We start from the raw sequence: 16,892 nt of genomic DNA on the forward strand, positions 1-16,892 counted from the left end.
CATGGCAGATGGTGGTATGGAAATAACGTGGGATATTTGCTGGATAATCATGGGTAGAAATTTCGAATCTAGATTTCAAATTCTGGTTTATCCAATGGCTACTACATGACCTTAACACGATACTGAGCACCATGAACCACTCAACCCCGACCCTCCACTCCAGCGCAATGCCTACTTCCCATCCCCCAAAATATCATCCCACACCGGCTTCAGCCTTTCCCCCGTCGTCTTATATACGCCCGGCAACCCCGTCTCCTCATACACCTTACCCCCCACCACCATCTCCACCACCCCCTTCGCAGCCAAATACCCAACCGGCATTCCATGTCCATGAAACCCAGCCAACACAAAAACCCCCTCTCGCCCGGGCACCTCCCCGATATGAGGCAGTGAGTCGGCGCTGTACCCCATGATGCCTGTCCAGACGTGGTCCACCTGTGTCTGGACAGTCGCCCAGTCTGTCACAATACCTTTCTCCGTCGAAACGGACGAGGATGAAGGCCCAAAGGTTCGCGCCATAAACCCCCCATCCTCGCTCTCATTACAATAAAACGCCCTAGCACGTTCGATGAAGCTAGCGTCGTCGACTGTGTTGTACCACACCCCACGCTGATCCCCCCCTTCGGGATTTGTGTTTGTCGTAGCAAACTTGTAAGTGTGATGTGCCCCACCAACAACAATAGATCGTTCCGCGTCCGGCCGCTGGATCAGGTAGTGATACCCCGGTATGCCGGAGGGGGTGGCGACGCGGAGGCAGAGGCTTGTGCTGCGGAGCTGGGGGAGTTGGGGTGGACCTGAGCTTGGAGTTGCGGCTGGAGCTGGTGGGGCTGGAGATATGTGGCAGGCTAGGCCGCGGCAGGGGATGATGGCGGCGGAGTATTCGGGGAGGAGGGCGGAGGTGTAGGCGTTGGTTGCGAGGATGAGTTGGGTGGTTGTGAGAGTGCCGTGGGGGGTTGTGATGAGGTATTGGTGTTGAGAAGGTGGATTGGTTGCTTGCTTGGCGATGGAGAGTACTGGGGTGTGTGTTTTGAGGACGAGACCAAGTTCCAGTGCCCGGGATAACAGTGCCAGGGTGAACTTATACGGCGACAGGTGAGCGACCCGTGAGACGAAATAGCCCTTAGCGTCCCTCACGCCGGTGTGCGCGGGCGCGTCGTCCCCCTCGTAGAATCGGACACCGTCCAACAGAGTCCCAAACGACGCAGGATGCGCTCGGAGTTGTGCAAAACGCTTCTTACCCGCGGCCAGCTGCTCCTTCGTGGTGAACACTTCCAACCCTGCCGGCTCGATGGTGAAATCGCAGTCGATCTGCTCCTCGCGGACGAGCTGGGCGATGGCGTCCATGTGGTCCACTTCGAACTGCGCCACGGCGCTTGCGGCTTCGGGACCGTACCGCTCGAGGAGCTGGGCGGGGGCGCTGGTGAGGTCGGGCCGGAGATGGCCTCCGTTGCGGCCTGTGGCGCCGGAGGATGTGTTTCGCGCTTCGAGGAGGACGACGCGGGGTTTGGGAGAGGAGGAAGAGGAGGAAATGGCTTTGAGCAAATGGTATGCGGTTGAGACACCCACGTACCCGCCTCCGACGATTAGGATGTCGCACTGGGAAGGGAGCTCCGGGACAGTTTGATGGTTGTCGAGTTCGTCCGGCTGGCTGCGCCAGTATGATGGCGTGGGATTGGGAACTGGGAGATGGTTGGGTCTTTGCGACATGGTGAGAATATCGGTTGTTGTTAAGAAATAGATATAAAATAAAAAATAATCACAATACGTGGAAAGGGGTAGATTAGTTCTCAGGGGGAGTTATTTGTTAAGTTGTTGTGGGAAGGATTGGGTAAAAATATGGAGTAAACATCGATTGGCGGGGCTGCACCTGCATTTAAGGAGTTGCTCGGCGACTTGGGGGATCGGTACATGTAACTCGGACTCGGAGAGGACCCGCCTTTTGAGTAATCGCACTTGAGTTCCTCTTCGTGGAATCAGAAGGAACAGCGGATACAAAATAGCACCTAGGTACCTATGGTATGTACGGTCAGTGGGACACTGGTCATTCATTTAGGTAACAATCATGACGCATGGCAAGGTGTAAAATGTTTAATTCTGCTTCACATCCAGTGTCACCCCTGAACTCAGCCACTGACGAGGAGGCAGCCGCGGTTATGGAATCAATTTAAACTATCTACAGAACCCGAGAAACAATCACAGTCGCGTTGACTGTTTTCCCTACTTCCCCGCTGGAATGCAGCGTCAAAACAGGCCGAAGCTTGCCCAAAACGCGGGGTGACTGGAGAGATACCGGCTGAGAGACGAGAAAACCTGTTAGTAAACTGATAATCTCTGAAAACCACTGTAAAGCTTGAGAGTATTACTCACCGGGTACGCCATCGTCTTCAACGAATATGTGCTCCGCGTGACCATATGGGCCCCCTTCCTCATCCGGCTCACCACATCCAACAAGATACTCTCCTTCTCCTCAACCGTCGAACCAACGGTAGCGTTGAAATACACAGCATCATACACACTCAAATCCGACGGCGCATTCCTAGCATCACCAGTCTCAAAGCTCACACTGGCATTGCTTGACTGGTCTAATAAACCGAGTGCCTGGTGCACTCCACGGCTCAGCTCAAGTCGGTCTGGGACGAGCTCGACATTGTGGACGTGGATTTGAGTCCCGTGGGCTGCGGCCCAGTCGGTGATCCAGATGCTGGTCTCGGGCAGCGCGCCCGAGCCGAGGATGGCGACTGACTGGGGCGTTTTGCCGACTGCGTTGAGAAGTGTGGTCCATTCTAAATTGGCGAAGTGCACGTAGAAGGGGTGGATTGGGCCATTGTTGAGGATTTCGCGGGCTGGGGAACAGGATACATTAGATAATACTCTAACTGAAAGTTCCATCGAAAGCGTGTAACTAACCTTCATCCGGGTCCCTAGCCTGCACCAGCCGACGGGCGGTGATAATCTCAAACGCAGCCTCACACTGGACCGTCGCTTCACGGACCGCTGGCATCAACTCGGCCGTCGACTTGTGAGTTAGGATAGCATGCTCCAACTCGACATCTAGCGTGGTGAAGCCGATGGCGGTGTAAATCTCATCCCACAAGGGCGAGGCCAAATCGGCCTTTTCGGGCGTGTCGAGGGGATAGAGCTTCCGGAGGGCATCTGTGGACTGCGAAATCGCGGCCAGGTAGGTTTGAACCTCCGGCTCCAGGTCGCGCGCCCGTGGTTGCTGCGTGGGTGGGATGGGACTCATCGCGGCTAACAACACAGGTGACTAAGGCTGTTGAATTGGATTACCTAGCTGCTGCGAATTGTCGTGATCTCAGTTATGGCCGGAATGTTGTGAGGCATGAACAAAACTAACATCTGCCATCAGGTATCGAGTGCATTCACACAATACGTGGCCATTCCACATGGTGGTTCGGTCATTCTTCGAAATGAACTTCCCGGCTGGGTTGACTGAACTAGCAAGACCTTGTTGACCGTGCGTGTTGACACTTGACGGTACTTCATTGTGGACATGGTGACATTCCATATGCAAGGTCACGTTTTGTCCTCAGGTTGACCGATGACAGCTAGGTATGCAAGGTCACAGACTCACAGCCAATGTCAACAACCCCTATCCCCAAAATACCGTTGCGCAATAGCACTAGCTTCCATGAAAGGGTTATACGGAATTGAATGGGAATGCGCGCTGTCTCAGACAATCGGGGTTGATACGACGACCCGGTAGCTGACACGAGAGAAAGATTCGTGAGATTCCGAAAACCTAACCGCCCTCCACATCGCGTTTAGTTGATTACATGTCTTACAAGTTACATCCCATCATGGCCGGATACGCACCCTTAACGGAAAAGGATTCTCGGCCCGCGGCGAGAGACCGGCTCGCAGCCACACCACCGCGATCTATCGGCCATATTCATGGCCGTGGGGATTGTCAAGAGGTTCCCGTCAATGAGAATGTCGAGAAGGTCGAGATTCAGGTATTAAACGACTTTTTCACCAAAATCACCGTCAACGGAAATTAACGTGAATAATTACAACCAACGTGCCGTTTCTAAACTGACGACTCGTAGGATTCATCACGTATAATGCATCGCAACAATGAAAAACATGTTGGCATGGACAAAGTGACAAACGAACCGCAAGGAACGGTATTCTTGGGGCTTTGCGAGGCGTTATCGTTAATAAACTGAGCTTTGGGGGTGAATGTCGAGTGATAATTCAATACCTGGTATGGAGCCATTCATGTTGATCGACTCCCATCTACAATACTTTACTTTACCTACCTGCCGCGTTGAGTTTCACTTGACCTGCTTTGCATGAAGTTGCATCGTCCCTGGGGGCACCCAACGTCTGGAAACACAATTTATTTTCAACTACGCAATGAAACCCACCACTACGACACCTCGTGTGACGGTGACCTCGATACAAATCGCAACCCATGACCCTTTTCTTATGCTCAGGCCACAACCTTCTGAAACGCCTGCTCAAAATCAGCAATAATATCCTCCACATCCTCAATCCCCAACGACAACCGAAACAAGTCCTCATACACCCCCATCTCCTCATTCTCCTCCTTCGTACACTGCTTATGCGTCGTCGACCAATGATGTCCAATAATCGTCTTCGCATCTCCAACATTCGACGTATTAATCACCAACTCAAACGCATCCACCACCTTCAACCCTTCCGCCGCACCCCCGTGCAGCCCAAACGTAACCACCGTGCCAAACCCGCGCCCCGGCTCAAAATACTTCCGCGCCAGCTGATGATACGGATGATCCTCAAACCCGAGATACCGCACCCACTTCACACGCGGGTGACCCCGCAGATACTCCGCCACGGCCGCTGCGTTAGCCGCCTGCCGCGCACACCGCAGAGAAAGCGTCTCGACGCCGATGAACAATTGCTGCGCTGCGAGCGGACTCATGCACGCGCCCGTGTCGCGGAGGACTTCCCATTTCAGGTGCCGGATAAAAGCCGCGTTGCCGACTTGTTCGTACAGATTATCGTCAACGGTCTCGCGCCCGGCACGTCGGCCGTGGAGGTGCGGGAAACGCGCCGAGTTGGATTGCCAGTCAGACCGTCCGGTTTCGATGACTAGGCCACCGAGGGTGGTGCCGTGTCCACCGATCCATTTGGTGGCCGAGTGGATGATGATGTCGGCGCCCCAGCGGGCGGGCTGGAAGAAGTAGCCTGCCGCGGTGAAGGTGGCGTCGACGACGAGGGGGATTTGGCCACCGGGAGTGTTGGGGGAGTGGGCGATGGCGGCGAGGGGTTCGAGGTCGGGGACGGAGAGGCTTGGGTTGCCGAGGGACTCGGCGAAGATGAGTTTGGTGCGGGCGTCGATGAGGCTGTGGACTTTGGCCGTGTTGTTGGTGTCGACGAAGCGGGGCTCGATGCCAATTTCTGGGAGGACGACGTTGAATTGGTGGAAGGTGCCGCCGTGGGTGTGTCTAGACACGATCACGTTGTCGCCGGCTTTGGCTAGGGCCATGACGACGGCGAGGACGGCGGAGGCGCCGCAGGAGAAGCTGGCTGCGTCAAGTCCGCCTTCAAGGGCTGTGATGCGACGTTCTAGGGCATCGGTTGTGGGCTAACCTCATGAATTAGTATGAAAAAAGGTACATAACGATTAACAGGAAGATAAGTACATTGTGAATACGGCTGTAAATGTGTCTGGTGGAAACAGCGAAGGCCTCGTCGGCTGCAGCACGCGAGGAAAACTTGAACGACGCCGTGTTGTACACTGGCACAGTGCATTCGCCGTAAGCGGGGGAGTCTTCCAACCCGGCATGGACTTGCAGCGTGTCGAATCCCCAAGCCCGTTTCCCGGCTGAGGCTTTACCATTGCCGTTTGAAACTGAATGCTTGGAGTGGCCGTTGGCCACTCCCTTGACAGGATAGTCGTGGTTCTCGAGCGAGCCCATGTTGTAATCGAGTTTGTTGTTGTTTGTGGGCTGAAAAAGGTAACAAGATGTGCCCTGCGGTGGAACGATGCAGTTGATGATACCTTGAGATTGGTGATATCAAGCGCGGTTAGCTCTCGAGGTTGAGCACCATTAAATTGAAAGACCAAAGCAACGGACCACGCAAAGGTATTCCCAGACTTAATCTAAAGCAGTTTGATCTAGCGGTCTGGAAACCACGGCTCTTACTCAGTCAGGAATACGCTCCATGACCTGGGATCTAGAGACCGAGCTGGAATTGCGTATGCGAATTGTTGAATGTAATCGGTACTTCTAATTGTCCCCTGAATGTGACCATGCAGGTAAGACGAGGGTCGTGACACAATGCAAGGTCAAGTCCGAGGAGTGTCCCGAGGTTCCCAGGTCCGACTTCACTGCGATGCTATGCGGGAAGCTCCGGTCGATACACCCCTAGATGCAAACATCGAGCAATTAGATGCGAGGTCGGCCACCCTACCTCGCTCTCAACTTGCAGAAGCGACTCTCAAGCGAGATTCCATCGGACTTTCTGCACTATTACCACATTCTCAACGGCAACATACCTCCAGAAAAACAAGACAAATCCTAATCGACAACTTGACGGGCGGTTATTACGAGAACAAAGCCCCAACCAACAAACATGAGAGCAGACATGACCCCTCCAAGTGCGTAGGGTCATTATCATGGCATATATAAAAGGGGCTACCATTAACCCTAACCCTCGCATCTAGCCGCCAAACAACATCATGGCCGCCCTGAAATCCTCCCCACACGCCAAAGCTACATCACCCTCGACGAATTCACCCTCGAAAGCGGGACCACCCTTATCAATCCCACCATATCCTTCACCTTCATCGGACTCCTCAATGCCACTCGCGACAATGTCATCCTCGTCTGCCACGCACTCTCCGGCAGCGCCGACTTTGCTGATTGGTGGGCGTCGCTGCTGAATCCTCCGAAAGGAAAACCGGCGTTGGATCCTACAAAGTGGTGCATTATCTGCTGCAATACACTTGGCAGTCCGTACGGGTCCGCCAGTCCGTTGACGTATTACCGTGACAATGCTACCGGGGAGAGACGACGGTACGGCGCGGACTTCCCGGCTACGACCATCCGGGATGATGTCCGGTAAGATTTAATAGCCACCTCAAGTCATTACAGGTCTTGAGTTACTTTCTGAGTGATGATACCATCTAACCCCCGCATCACACACAGAATCCACAAACAAATCCTCGACATTCTCGGCGTGCGCGCCATTCACTGCGTCATCGGCAGTAGCATGGGCGGCATGACCGCCCTCGAGTGGCCCCTCCTCTTTGGAGCCGAGTACGTCCGATCCCTCGTCCTCATCGCTACCGCAGCCCGGCAGAGCGCCTGGGGTGCCGCATGGGCCGAAGCGCAGCGCTGTTCCATCCGATGCGACCCCAAGTTCCGCGGGGGGGATTACGAACTGGACGATCCCCCGACCGCAGGACTGGCCGCTGCGCGGATGGCGGCGTTGCTTACGTATCGCACGCATCAGTCGTTTGAGGAGCGGTTTGGGGGGCGGAGAGAGGGATTGGATCGCAAGAATGGTTGTGTCATGGGGAATGGTGTATCTGTGCTGGGCGGCGCGGCTCAGACGGCGTGTCTGGCGCGGAGCTATCTGCAGTATCAGGGGAGCAAGTTTAATGCGCGGTTTGATACGAACTGCTACTTGCATATTCTCGACAAGATCGACTCGCATGACATCGCCCGCGGGAGGTGTCCGTTGACTGACAGCGCGGCTGTTGATGACGGGGAGGCAATCAAGATGGTACTAAGCCGGATCCTGCAACCAACACTGGTGGTGGGTATTCCTACTGATGGGCTGTACCCTGTGTGTGAGCAGTATGCGTTGTACGAGGGTATCCCAAACGCGGCGTTCGCTCAGTTGCGGAGCGAGGATGGGCATGATGGGTTTTTGTTAGAGGCCGAGCAGATGAATCAGTTGTTGTTGTTATTCCTGGGCGCGCAATAAAGGCTGGGAGGTCAGAATGCATACATAATATGCATGAAATCCCCACGGAATAGATTGGTTATCTACCTTACCTTCCCCTACAGCATTCTTGACGCAACACTTCGCAGTTTTGAACCTGCCGTGTAAGGTTGAAGTATTTGGATTCAACGACAAGTCACAACTAAGTAACCTTAGAAAAATTTTGAGGAAAAAGCATTCCAGTTTTCTGAACAATCAGGTAATGTCATAACTCATTTGAAAGGAGTAAAGAAACGCATACTTCTAACGCAGAGGTGCCAGCCTGGATCCTGATTAAAAGTAAAAGTTTGGGGAGAGGGATGAAAGATAGTCTGCACGAAGCAATTCGACCAGAGGAAACCATAAAGGAGGAGTGTGACTAAAGAATCGGAAAATCAAATAACTAACTAACAATAATAATCTCTTTAAGCTTACATACAACCGATTCAACACCGGGTAGCTACGTAAGTAGGTATGTACCTATTGTCTTCATTCCTCTTTGATTTTATCTTCAATTGTTCACAAGTGACAATTCACAACAGCCGGCTCTCGGGGTTCCCTAGTAATTAGTGTTTACCTACCTAGGTACCAGGTATTGACTCGACAAGCGGGCCATTTCGTCTGATACTTGGCGCTTTGTCGTATGTAATAATTACCTGTACAAGAGACCGAGCACAGCAAATAGAATGCATAAAAGGCGAACAACTCCTTGTCAATTTGCTAGGAAAAGCTCAAGATCCTTGGCCAGTAAAAGATGACTAGGAAGAGGAGAATCACGGTTGAATTCTTGCTTGACCCTGTCGGGCCGGGTTGTGCTCGAGCTCAACCGCACGACTCCGGGTTCACATCCCCGTCGTTATCCAGCCGGGCATAGCTATGCTCCGGTCAACAGTAGCTCTTTCCCGCAATTATGTTTCTCAAGGCTGGAGCGGAATTTTCTCGATTATCCCCGGTAAATGGGATCATGGTTTTTCTTCTGGATTGACGACTATTGAAAGCCTGCGATTTTCCATGAAAAGCCTAGACCGATTATATGCCCTTATCATATTCCTCACAGTTTCCTCTTCCTCCCGCAGAATCGTTTGGCCGACATTGTAGCCATGTCATTTTCAAAGCACTATCGACCCATCGAGGCTCAATTGGACGGTGGTCAGGCAATGCCGTCGGCGGCACTCCGCCTCATCACCCGATGGCCCTTCCCTAACGGCGTCATCCCTCCCGCAATGCGGTCCCGATTTCTTACAGCCTCCACCTCCGACCAAGCAGACAAGATGGCTAATGCTTTTGCCAATGGCCCAGCCATCGACTCGCTGGTTATCTTGATTCGACTGCTACTTTCGCTTCGGCTCGACTTAGGTCTGGCTACGGATCAGCGACTCTACATGTTGGCGCTCCACGACTTTGGTCGCAGGCTGGGGGATGACTACATCGTCAAGGGGGAGCTGTTTGAGATCCTGTATCCCCGCCAAGCTTCGAGTCTCGATCGCGTGGACATGACGCTGGGCGAGCTTGTTTACCATCCCATGGTTTCGAAAGTGCTGTGGTCGCTTCAGCCTTTCCAGTTCTTTCGTCGAGAAACATGGGCCAAGCGTGACGCAAAAGCCCCAGTCGAGCCGTACCGGCTTCGCACGAGAGAGGCTTTCCTACCCACTCCGATCCGCGTCCCAGACCAGCACCATGACATTAACCTTGCCCGCTTCTTCTCCCAGAAACTGGGCCCACATCATGCGGCTGGCGGCCGGATCGTTTATTTTGCCTACCAGGCGCCTGACGTCATTCCCGTTATCATACGAGGCGGCCAACCGTTCGACAGCATCCGTACATTTACCATAAGCGGCCCATCAAGGTTCCAACCGGCCGACAAGGGTACCGTTCGAATAGTTTCTCAAGACTGGAGCTACCGACTGCGTGCGGTCCTCAACCTCGTCGACAGCGATATCCATCTGTACCACCACGATACCTCGCCGGTGGTGGAACAGCTGTTTTTCGACAATCATCACAAGCACGAGGGCAGGAGCCGGAGTCAACATCACAGCGAAAATGAGAAAACTGGCGGTGACAAAATACCGCGGAAGGGCAACAGCGAGAAATCTTGCCACACGTACAAGACACGCCGGTCTCAGCACGCTCCCGGCTGGACATTCGAGGATAGTCCATTGCGGGAGTTTCTCCTCATCTATGAGATACACACGGACGATAAAGGCAGCCACAAGATCCGAAACAAGTACGGCGAGTATCTCCCGGCTACGAGGGGTGATGGTATGTAATTAACCACCGGTTCAAAAAGTATTAATTTGCAGAAGTTTGATGCTAATATGGAATGGTAACCAAATTCAGGCAGTCAGAGGCCGCTGATGCCCCCGTATCTCCCGCCGGTTCCTGAAGCAGGCTCTCGGCGTAAAGAATGACTGTTTACATCTCATATTGGATTCATCACCATTTATTTGGGCGGAATGGATACAAGAAGGGAGCAGCAGGTTTAGGCTTAACTGGATGATGCGTTGGGAATATTGTAGGAGATGTTAGTGTATAAAGATCAGTGGAGTTCAAACTGGGAGCAGAGGTTTGAGATACTGACTTTAACGTCTGCAAAATGCTCACCGCGACTTAGTTATCCGTCCGTAGGTACAGTACCTACGTACCGGATCATATACCGGAAAACTCATCAACTCAACCCCCCATAACCACATGGGATATGTGAATTCTCAAGTTCGATATTAGTATTGCCAGGCCTCGTAAATCGGCATGCATCATCCACTCTCTAGTCTGGGTTTTCTGCTCCTTTTTTTGCCTTTGCTCATCCCTGCCCGATTACTTATCCACCATCCTCTGGTCATACTTGACCACGACCTCTGGTGGCATCTCCACAATCGCATTCATCGTCCAGACCCTCTCTCCCCCATGCCCCTCACTCACAGAGTGAATACTCTCCTCACTTTGAGCACCCGAACCAACTCCTCCTCTTCCTAACCCATCTCCTTTCCCCCCACTATGACTGCCCAACCACCACCCCACCCCAGATAACAACCCAAGACTACTATTCCCCGTCATCGGCGGCCGACTACTCGCAACCGTCGCTGATCTCGCGCGATTCCCTTTCCGATCCCTATTCCGACCCCCATTCCCATTCCTACCCCCGTTTCCAATTCCATTTCCAGCCCCCCGTTCAGCGTTACTGATGTTGTTGTTGCCGTTACCGTTGCCAGCACCACCATCACGACTGCGCGCCCGGCTAATGAAGCCGCTCTCTTTGTCGTAGAAACTGCTGTTGCTGCTGTTGCGTCGCGAGGAGGAGGTCGCGTCTCGCACCAGCACGCGTAGCATGGGGATGCTGGCGGCGATGATGGAGGAACTGATCTCGGCGTTGCCCCAGCACCAGAGGGGGACGGTGTCCGCTGGGTTGGGGGTTAGTTTTCGCTCTTTTTCTTTTCTAACCAGGGAAGGAGGAGGGTTTGGTGTTGGGGGAATAAGCAGGGACACACCGAAATCAGTCGACAAAACAGCCGGGATCTTAGTCGTCTTGATGACAGCCATGATCCCAGCCACAACACCCATACCCATCGCCAGGCCGGCGCCGACTTTCTCCTTCCTCTGAATCGGCAACGTCCACAGAAATCTACACGGCAACAGCGCCAGGGTGAAATCCATCAGCGCCGAGTACCCCGACGCAAAGATGTTGTAGTACGCCGACGTTTTCTGGTCCCAACACGACCCCTTCACGTCGGTGTCCCACGTCTTCTGGATGGGCGTGCAGCTCGTCCAGAGAAATAGTGCAGACAGTAACATGGCGATGTTCATGGAGATGGTGCAGAACCAGATGAATTTCCGGTACCAGCCCTCGGTGATGCGCAGTAGGGTCAGGCCGAAGGAGGTTTTGCTCCAGACTGCGCCGGTGACGAGGAAGGTGTTGGCCACGTTGGCGGGTAGGATTAATGAGTCCAAGTTGTTGGAGGAGTCAAAATCCCAGATATGATAGCCATACCCGAGCTTGGTGGTGTGTGTGACGATGGCGGACTCGATGATCACGCAGACCTTGGATTGTGTTAGTGCCACTCACTGATTATGAAGGAAAGCCCAGCTCTTTGAGAGGAATTATTCTTTGATAAGAACAATTTCGGGTATGAGTCTGAGAGGAACTCACCCATGAAGCAATCAATATCCCATCATCCCACCACAAATACTGCCTTTTCAAAAACCGGCAATACACTCGCAGCGTCAAAAAGACTGTTGCGAGAGACGCCAACAACCAGAGACTGGCCACCAATATCGGAGCGGCATCATTGTGTGGAAGCTTGGCCAACTCTTCTGGTGTGAATGGGGGAACATCGGCGACAGTAGAACCGGCCGGTGTGTATCGCATCGTGAAGGGATGATGGAGGGTGGGATGGGCTGTTTTGTGTCTTTGTGTCTCAGGCCGCCCACCCCGACTGTGACGCAAGTTGCTTCTGCACACCACCCTCTCACTCCCGTTCCGCGTGCGTGCCTGTGAGAAAGGATGTCTGCCTATGCGTACAGCGTTGTACAATCCCCGAACTATTCTTCCGTTTGCGGTGTGTAGTGGCTGTCACAACGGCGTTTGGTGTTTCATCGGATTGGCGTTTGTGAAGGAAGACCAGTCGGTCGGTTGGCACAGTTCTTTTTTTGCTGGACACAAGGGGGGGAACCAAGAAGAAAGGGATGATGATGATGAATGAGGCGGAAAGCGGAAACCAACGCAAGGCGCAAATCGGTCCTCGGGAGCCGGGGTGCTTTCCCCTGTCTCACAACAGCCCTCCCCCCTGGCACGAGGCGGTTCTTCAACTCGACCCAGACGTCGATCAGCACTAAGTTGGACTATCGAAGGCGAGGAAGAAACGAAAGATGATAAATCAGCGCGTGGAGGCGTTATTAGCGTGGGAGTGAGGCCTTTACCCTTGGAGTATGAGCGTAAGGTTGTTTTCTTTCTTGCTGGCGGCCGTTTTGTTGCCGATTCCGGGGGCGTGGGGGGCGTGGGTGTGTTGTCGTCGGTTCTGGACTCCATCTTGGACAAAAAGTATGCATGACTTTGTAAGTTTGTAACCAATTCTTCTTTCTTTATTAATTACTCATGTCGGGACCTGCAGGCAGGTTTGATTCCATCGTAATTGTGTGCAAACCTCTCGTTTTTTTTCATCAATTTTGTTGAGAGGCGGCCGAAATACAATTAAACGCGGAATTAATCCCATCTTCGAAGACAAACCTCATGCCGCTTAAAGTTATTTTCAAGCCACCATGATGCAGATGTCGACAACAAAAAAAGGAGCGAGCCGACGGCGATCAACGCCACGGCCAGGGCGCCACGCTTCTCGAAGGAAGAAGGAATAATTGCCCCAGAGAGATCTTGTGGAAAGGGAAAAGTCGAAATGGCGGAAATCGAGTTCGGTTCGTGGCGAGAACATGCAAATTGCATCTGGAGTCAACGAAATGAAGATCGTTGATTGTCTTAGCCAAGACCCCCCAAAAACCTCGTGGACGGCCGTTATGTGGAACGGTTTAGCACACCGCTTCGAGTCGTGCCGCAAGTCATCCCGCCGACTGGCGGAGACCACGAATAATCATTAACTATTAGTTAGTTAATTCGCAAGGCTGCCTTTTATCGGGTACATTTATTTGTACCCTGAGTGTACAAGAAAGATCAAAAACTTACTCATGCCGCCCAAGTAACCCAATGATCCGCTTCTGTCCATGACCAAACCCGAGAGCTCCGCAGCGCTGCGCCGATACCTTCCGGCCTGAGTATCAAAAGGATTGTGGGCAATAACCGACGCTTTTCGTGTTCATGTGATTGGTTGCCTTGGAATATGTCCGCAGCGCAGCTACAAATTTATCAAGCCTCAAGCGCTGCCTGCTTTTCGTGCGTCTTCCAACGCCCGGCGTAACAGACTTTCCAAACCCCAAACACTATCTCCCGTTGTCTTCTGCCCAGTCATGACGTAGAGCGTATTGCCCAACACACGGGTATGCACATTCCACCGCGAGATATCTCCTGACTTCTCCCCATCAACACCAACATCGGTCCCATCACCCCGAAGCAGAGCTGCTTGCACTACCCGGGCCGCATTGCTCTTGTAGCTGTCAACGCCATCGGCACTGGCGATACGAATAGCCAGAACACTGCCCAGCGCCCAGATGCCACTCACAAACCCACTTGGCAGTTGGTCCACCCACCGGATGAACTCGGGGCTCCAAACCGACCAGGCCAGGTTATCCTTTCCAGGAGACGCTGAGGTTGTTGACACCTCCGAGACCTCCTTCTCATACGGCCCCTTTGCCCACTCCCAATCCCCGCGTCCCTCCATCTGCTGCATCTCCTTGACACTCTCCAACGCTACTTGACACCCCACAGCATGCGCCGTGTAACTGTGGCCGTGCAGCAATGCATCACTTTTGTCGTCGCTGGAAAAGGCTTGGAAGATGTCCTCCGATGCCAGCGTCACGCTGAGAGGGAGGAGCCCGCCGGTTAAAAGTTTGGCGTGCACTGAGATGTCCGGGTTGACGCCAAGGTATGAAGCGGCAGAGAAGCGGCCGAGACGGTAAAGGCCGGTGAAGACCTCGTCGAAGATTACGGGCAGGCCGGTCCAGGCTGTGGGGGAAGAGCTGGGCGATTGTGGGGAGGTGGAGTGGCCGAAGAGGGAAGGGTGTTGACGGACGACTTTGACGAGGGTGCGTTGAAAGAGAGGGTCACTGGGTTGTATCGTTAGCTCCTGATCCTGTAAAGAAAAGTCGGCCACTTACACAAGCAACATGCCCCCTGCGCCGAGCACAACCGGCTCTAGCATGAGTGCCCCGAATTTATGTCCCTCTGCGACGAGTCTCTTGAGAGTTGCGGTGAGGAAATCTTCATAAAACCGCCCCTCTTCACCCTTTTCCCGGCCCTCGACATCAAACACCGCTGACACCGACGCATACTCAAAGCGAGAGCGCCCACCACTCTCACCCAGAGGATCAACCATCTCCGACGGATACCTCACGACCCAAGTTCCCCCACTATATTCAACCACCGGATAGTCCAACCAATACCCCCTTCCCTCGTACCACTCCACCTTCTCATTGTACACACACGGCTCCGAGCAATCCATCGCGCCCACCGTATCCCCATGATAACTCCCCCTCAACCCCAACACGCCCAACCTACCCGCATCATCCACTTCATCCCACCCGTACCGCACCCTAGCCGCGCGTAACGCCATCTTGACTGCAACCTCCACCGCCGTGCTGCCGTTATCGGAATAAAACACGCGGGACAGACGTGGGTTCTGTAAACCCGCGAGCAGCGTCTCGGCCAGGGCGAGCGCGGGCTCATGCACCGCTTCAGCAAACATGACGTGACCGTAGCGGCCGGCGGCGTAGGCGGCGGTGAGTGCGAGCTTGGGGTTACCGTGGCCGAGGCCTTGGGTCCACCAAGATGCGGAGCCGTCGAAGGAGGGCTGAAGGAGGGCGGTTGTGGGAGGAGGGGAAGATGGGACTGGAGTGGTTGATTCCTGGGGCTGTGTTTCGGGTATGAGGGTTTCAAAGCAGTCGCCATGTGCGGAGTCGATAACGGTGATTTTGTCCTTGGTGAGGTGTTTTTGTTGGGTGAAAGGGTACCAGATGATGTCTGAGGCTTTGGTGCTCATCGACTCGAGACGTGCGATCCGGTCTTGGTGGCGGGCGTTCAAGTGGTTGAGAACGTCTTGGAATGTCTCGCTTTTACTATTATCTTCGTAGTACTGAGACATATTTTTGACGTCACTGGTCGTGTCATTCTCCATCCTCCGTGGTGGCCCAGAGAATGACGCGACGGGGATGTCGTGCTCCTGTTTGAAGTACTGGGTGAGGTACTGGTAGTTTTGATACTGCGGCTCGCTAAATAACATCACCGTATCAACATCGTAGCCTCGGATCTTGAGGGATTCAAATGCCGAGATGGTTTGTGAAATTCCGCCGAGTTTGCTGTCACCGATAAGGACGACAGGGAGTCGCAAAGGCCGGTATAAGTCGGCCTGGGTGCTTCCTGAGGGGCCGGGGGAATGGACGCCTCCGGCTGTTTCGATGAACAGCCATCCTGGACCCCGAGATGCTTGCTGAGAGGCAGATATGGAAAGCTCGTTTAGAAGAATCTCATCCGAGGGAATGAACTAACAAGCGGCGTGATCTTTTAGTCTGCGCATAGGATGAATTGAGGGAAGCTTGGGGGAGAATATGCGAACTAACTTTCTTCGATGCCTCGGCCGCAATGTGCGGGCTCACGGCAAGGTCATACTGGAAAAGCGTCTTGCTGGGTATCCCAGGGGCAAACCTCCGGATATGCCTGCAATGATGTTAAAAACACCATTTTCTCCCCGGTCTGAGTCGTAAGCGATCGGCCAAACGAGAATTGAGTCATCTGGTGAAGAATCAGCATTGAATGGGGTGGTAATACAAACTAATCAGGTAAAAAATAGGATCAATGAATATCAAAGACAAAATCTGAAAACACATACACAAGTCATCCGCATCGGTGGCAGCTCCAGTCGAGACCGGTTTCACATAGCCTGTCTCCTCCTTCTTCCAGAGCCTGCGGGCGGCTTTGCAGAGCAACGTTGTGACGACGGTCTTTCCGACCTCGGTATTGGCGCCATACACTTGGTATACGCGCAGTGAGCGCCATAGCAGCGATCTAGCTGGCGCCTTGAGTGGAAACCGCATGAGGGTTGGGTATGACTCTTTCTCGCGAAACTCGGCCCGTGAAGGTGAAGAGTAATGCTAAGTTAACCGGTCTCTCGGTAATGAAAAGTAGGCCCCACGAGAAGCGGTTTCTATGGCTCATCCAAGAAGTAAGGCTTGTGAAGAATGGAGTCGTTAAACTGTGGAAACCCCGACGCAAGCCGACTTCGGGGAAAGGGGAGAACAGGTCCAATTGTCCAATCAGTCATTCCCGTTGAGCCATTTTTGTAACCTTCACCCGGTATGTTACG

The 16,892-nt window shown here is 53.4% G+C and overlaps 7 protein-coding genes across 7 annotated transcripts; 2 read left to right on the top strand and 5 right to left on the bottom strand.

Moving 5' to 3' along the window:
- Window positions 1-171: 171 nt before the first annotated feature.
- Window positions 172-1,707, bottom strand: C8A04DRAFT_13276 (FAD dependent oxidoreductase; the record flags this gene model as incomplete). The annotated part of the gene is made up of 1 exon (XM_062777648.1): window positions 172-1,707. The coding sequence occupies one exon, from the start codon at window positions 1,705-1,707 to the stop codon at window positions 172-174; it is 1,536 nt and encodes a 511-aa protein (XP_062635760.1).
- Window positions 1,708-2,173: 466 nt separating this feature from the next.
- Window positions 2,174-3,244, bottom strand: C8A04DRAFT_30020 (Nicotianamine synthase; the record flags this gene model as incomplete). Its single annotated transcript, XM_062781227.1, has 3 exons — window positions 2,174-2,293; window positions 2,368-2,843; window positions 2,908-3,244. The coding sequence occupies 3 exons, from the start codon at window positions 3,242-3,244 to the stop codon at window positions 2,174-2,176; spliced, it is 933 nt and encodes a 310-aa protein (XP_062635761.1).
- A 1,209-nt stretch (window positions 3,245-4,453) lies between these two features.
- On the bottom strand, window positions 4,454-5,924 carry C8A04DRAFT_13302 (Cys/Met metabolism PLP-dependent enzyme-domain-containing protein; the record flags this gene model as incomplete). Its single annotated transcript, XM_062777661.1, has 2 exons — window positions 4,454-5,590; window positions 5,649-5,924. 2 exons carry the CDS (start codon window positions 5,922-5,924, stop codon window positions 4,454-4,456), a joined length of 1,413 nt encoding a protein of 470 aa, XP_062635762.1.
- A 658-nt stretch (window positions 5,925-6,582) lies between these two features.
- Window positions 6,583-7,941, top strand: C8A04DRAFT_30022 (homoserine o-acetyltransferase; the record flags this gene model as incomplete). The annotated part of the gene is made up of 3 exons (XM_062781228.1): window positions 6,583-6,607; window positions 6,674-7,070; window positions 7,158-7,941. 3 exons carry the CDS (start codon window positions 6,583-6,585, stop codon window positions 7,939-7,941), a joined length of 1,206 nt encoding a protein of 401 aa, XP_062635763.1.
- A 1,097-nt stretch (window positions 7,942-9,038) lies between these two features.
- Window positions 9,039-10,205, top strand: C8A04DRAFT_13297 (uncharacterized protein; the record flags this gene model as incomplete). Its single annotated transcript, XM_062777658.1, has 2 exons — window positions 9,039-9,919; window positions 9,974-10,205. The coding sequence occupies 2 exons, from the start codon at window positions 9,039-9,041 to the stop codon at window positions 10,203-10,205; spliced, it is 1,113 nt and encodes a 370-aa protein (XP_062635764.1).
- Window positions 10,206-10,904: 699 nt separating this feature from the next.
- C8A04DRAFT_38340 (uncharacterized protein) lies at window positions 10,905-12,298 on the bottom strand (the record flags this gene model as incomplete). The annotated part of the gene is made up of 4 exons (XM_062784205.1): window positions 10,905-10,927; window positions 11,004-11,333; window positions 11,421-11,970; window positions 12,080-12,298. The coding sequence occupies 4 exons, from the start codon at window positions 12,296-12,298 to the stop codon at window positions 10,905-10,907; spliced, it is 1,122 nt and encodes a 373-aa protein (XP_062635765.1).
- A 1,492-nt stretch (window positions 12,299-13,790) lies between these two features.
- C8A04DRAFT_13259 (pyridoxal phosphate-dependent transferase) lies at window positions 13,791-16,623 on the bottom strand (the record flags this gene model as incomplete). The annotated part of the gene is made up of 4 exons (XM_062777642.1): window positions 13,791-14,640; window positions 14,692-16,073; window positions 16,150-16,246; window positions 16,421-16,623. 4 exons carry the CDS (start codon window positions 16,621-16,623, stop codon window positions 13,791-13,793), a joined length of 2,532 nt encoding a protein of 843 aa, XP_062635766.1.
- Between the last annotated feature and the right edge of the window lie 269 nt (window positions 16,624-16,892).

This window comes from Dichotomopilus funicola (assembly GCF_033296635.1).
Source record: "Dichotomopilus funicola strain CBS 141.50 unplaced genomic scaffold C8A04scaffold_45, whole genome shotgun sequence".
Taxonomy (NCBI): domain Eukaryota; kingdom Fungi; phylum Ascomycota; class Sordariomycetes; order Sordariales; family Chaetomiaceae; genus Dichotomopilus; species Dichotomopilus funicola.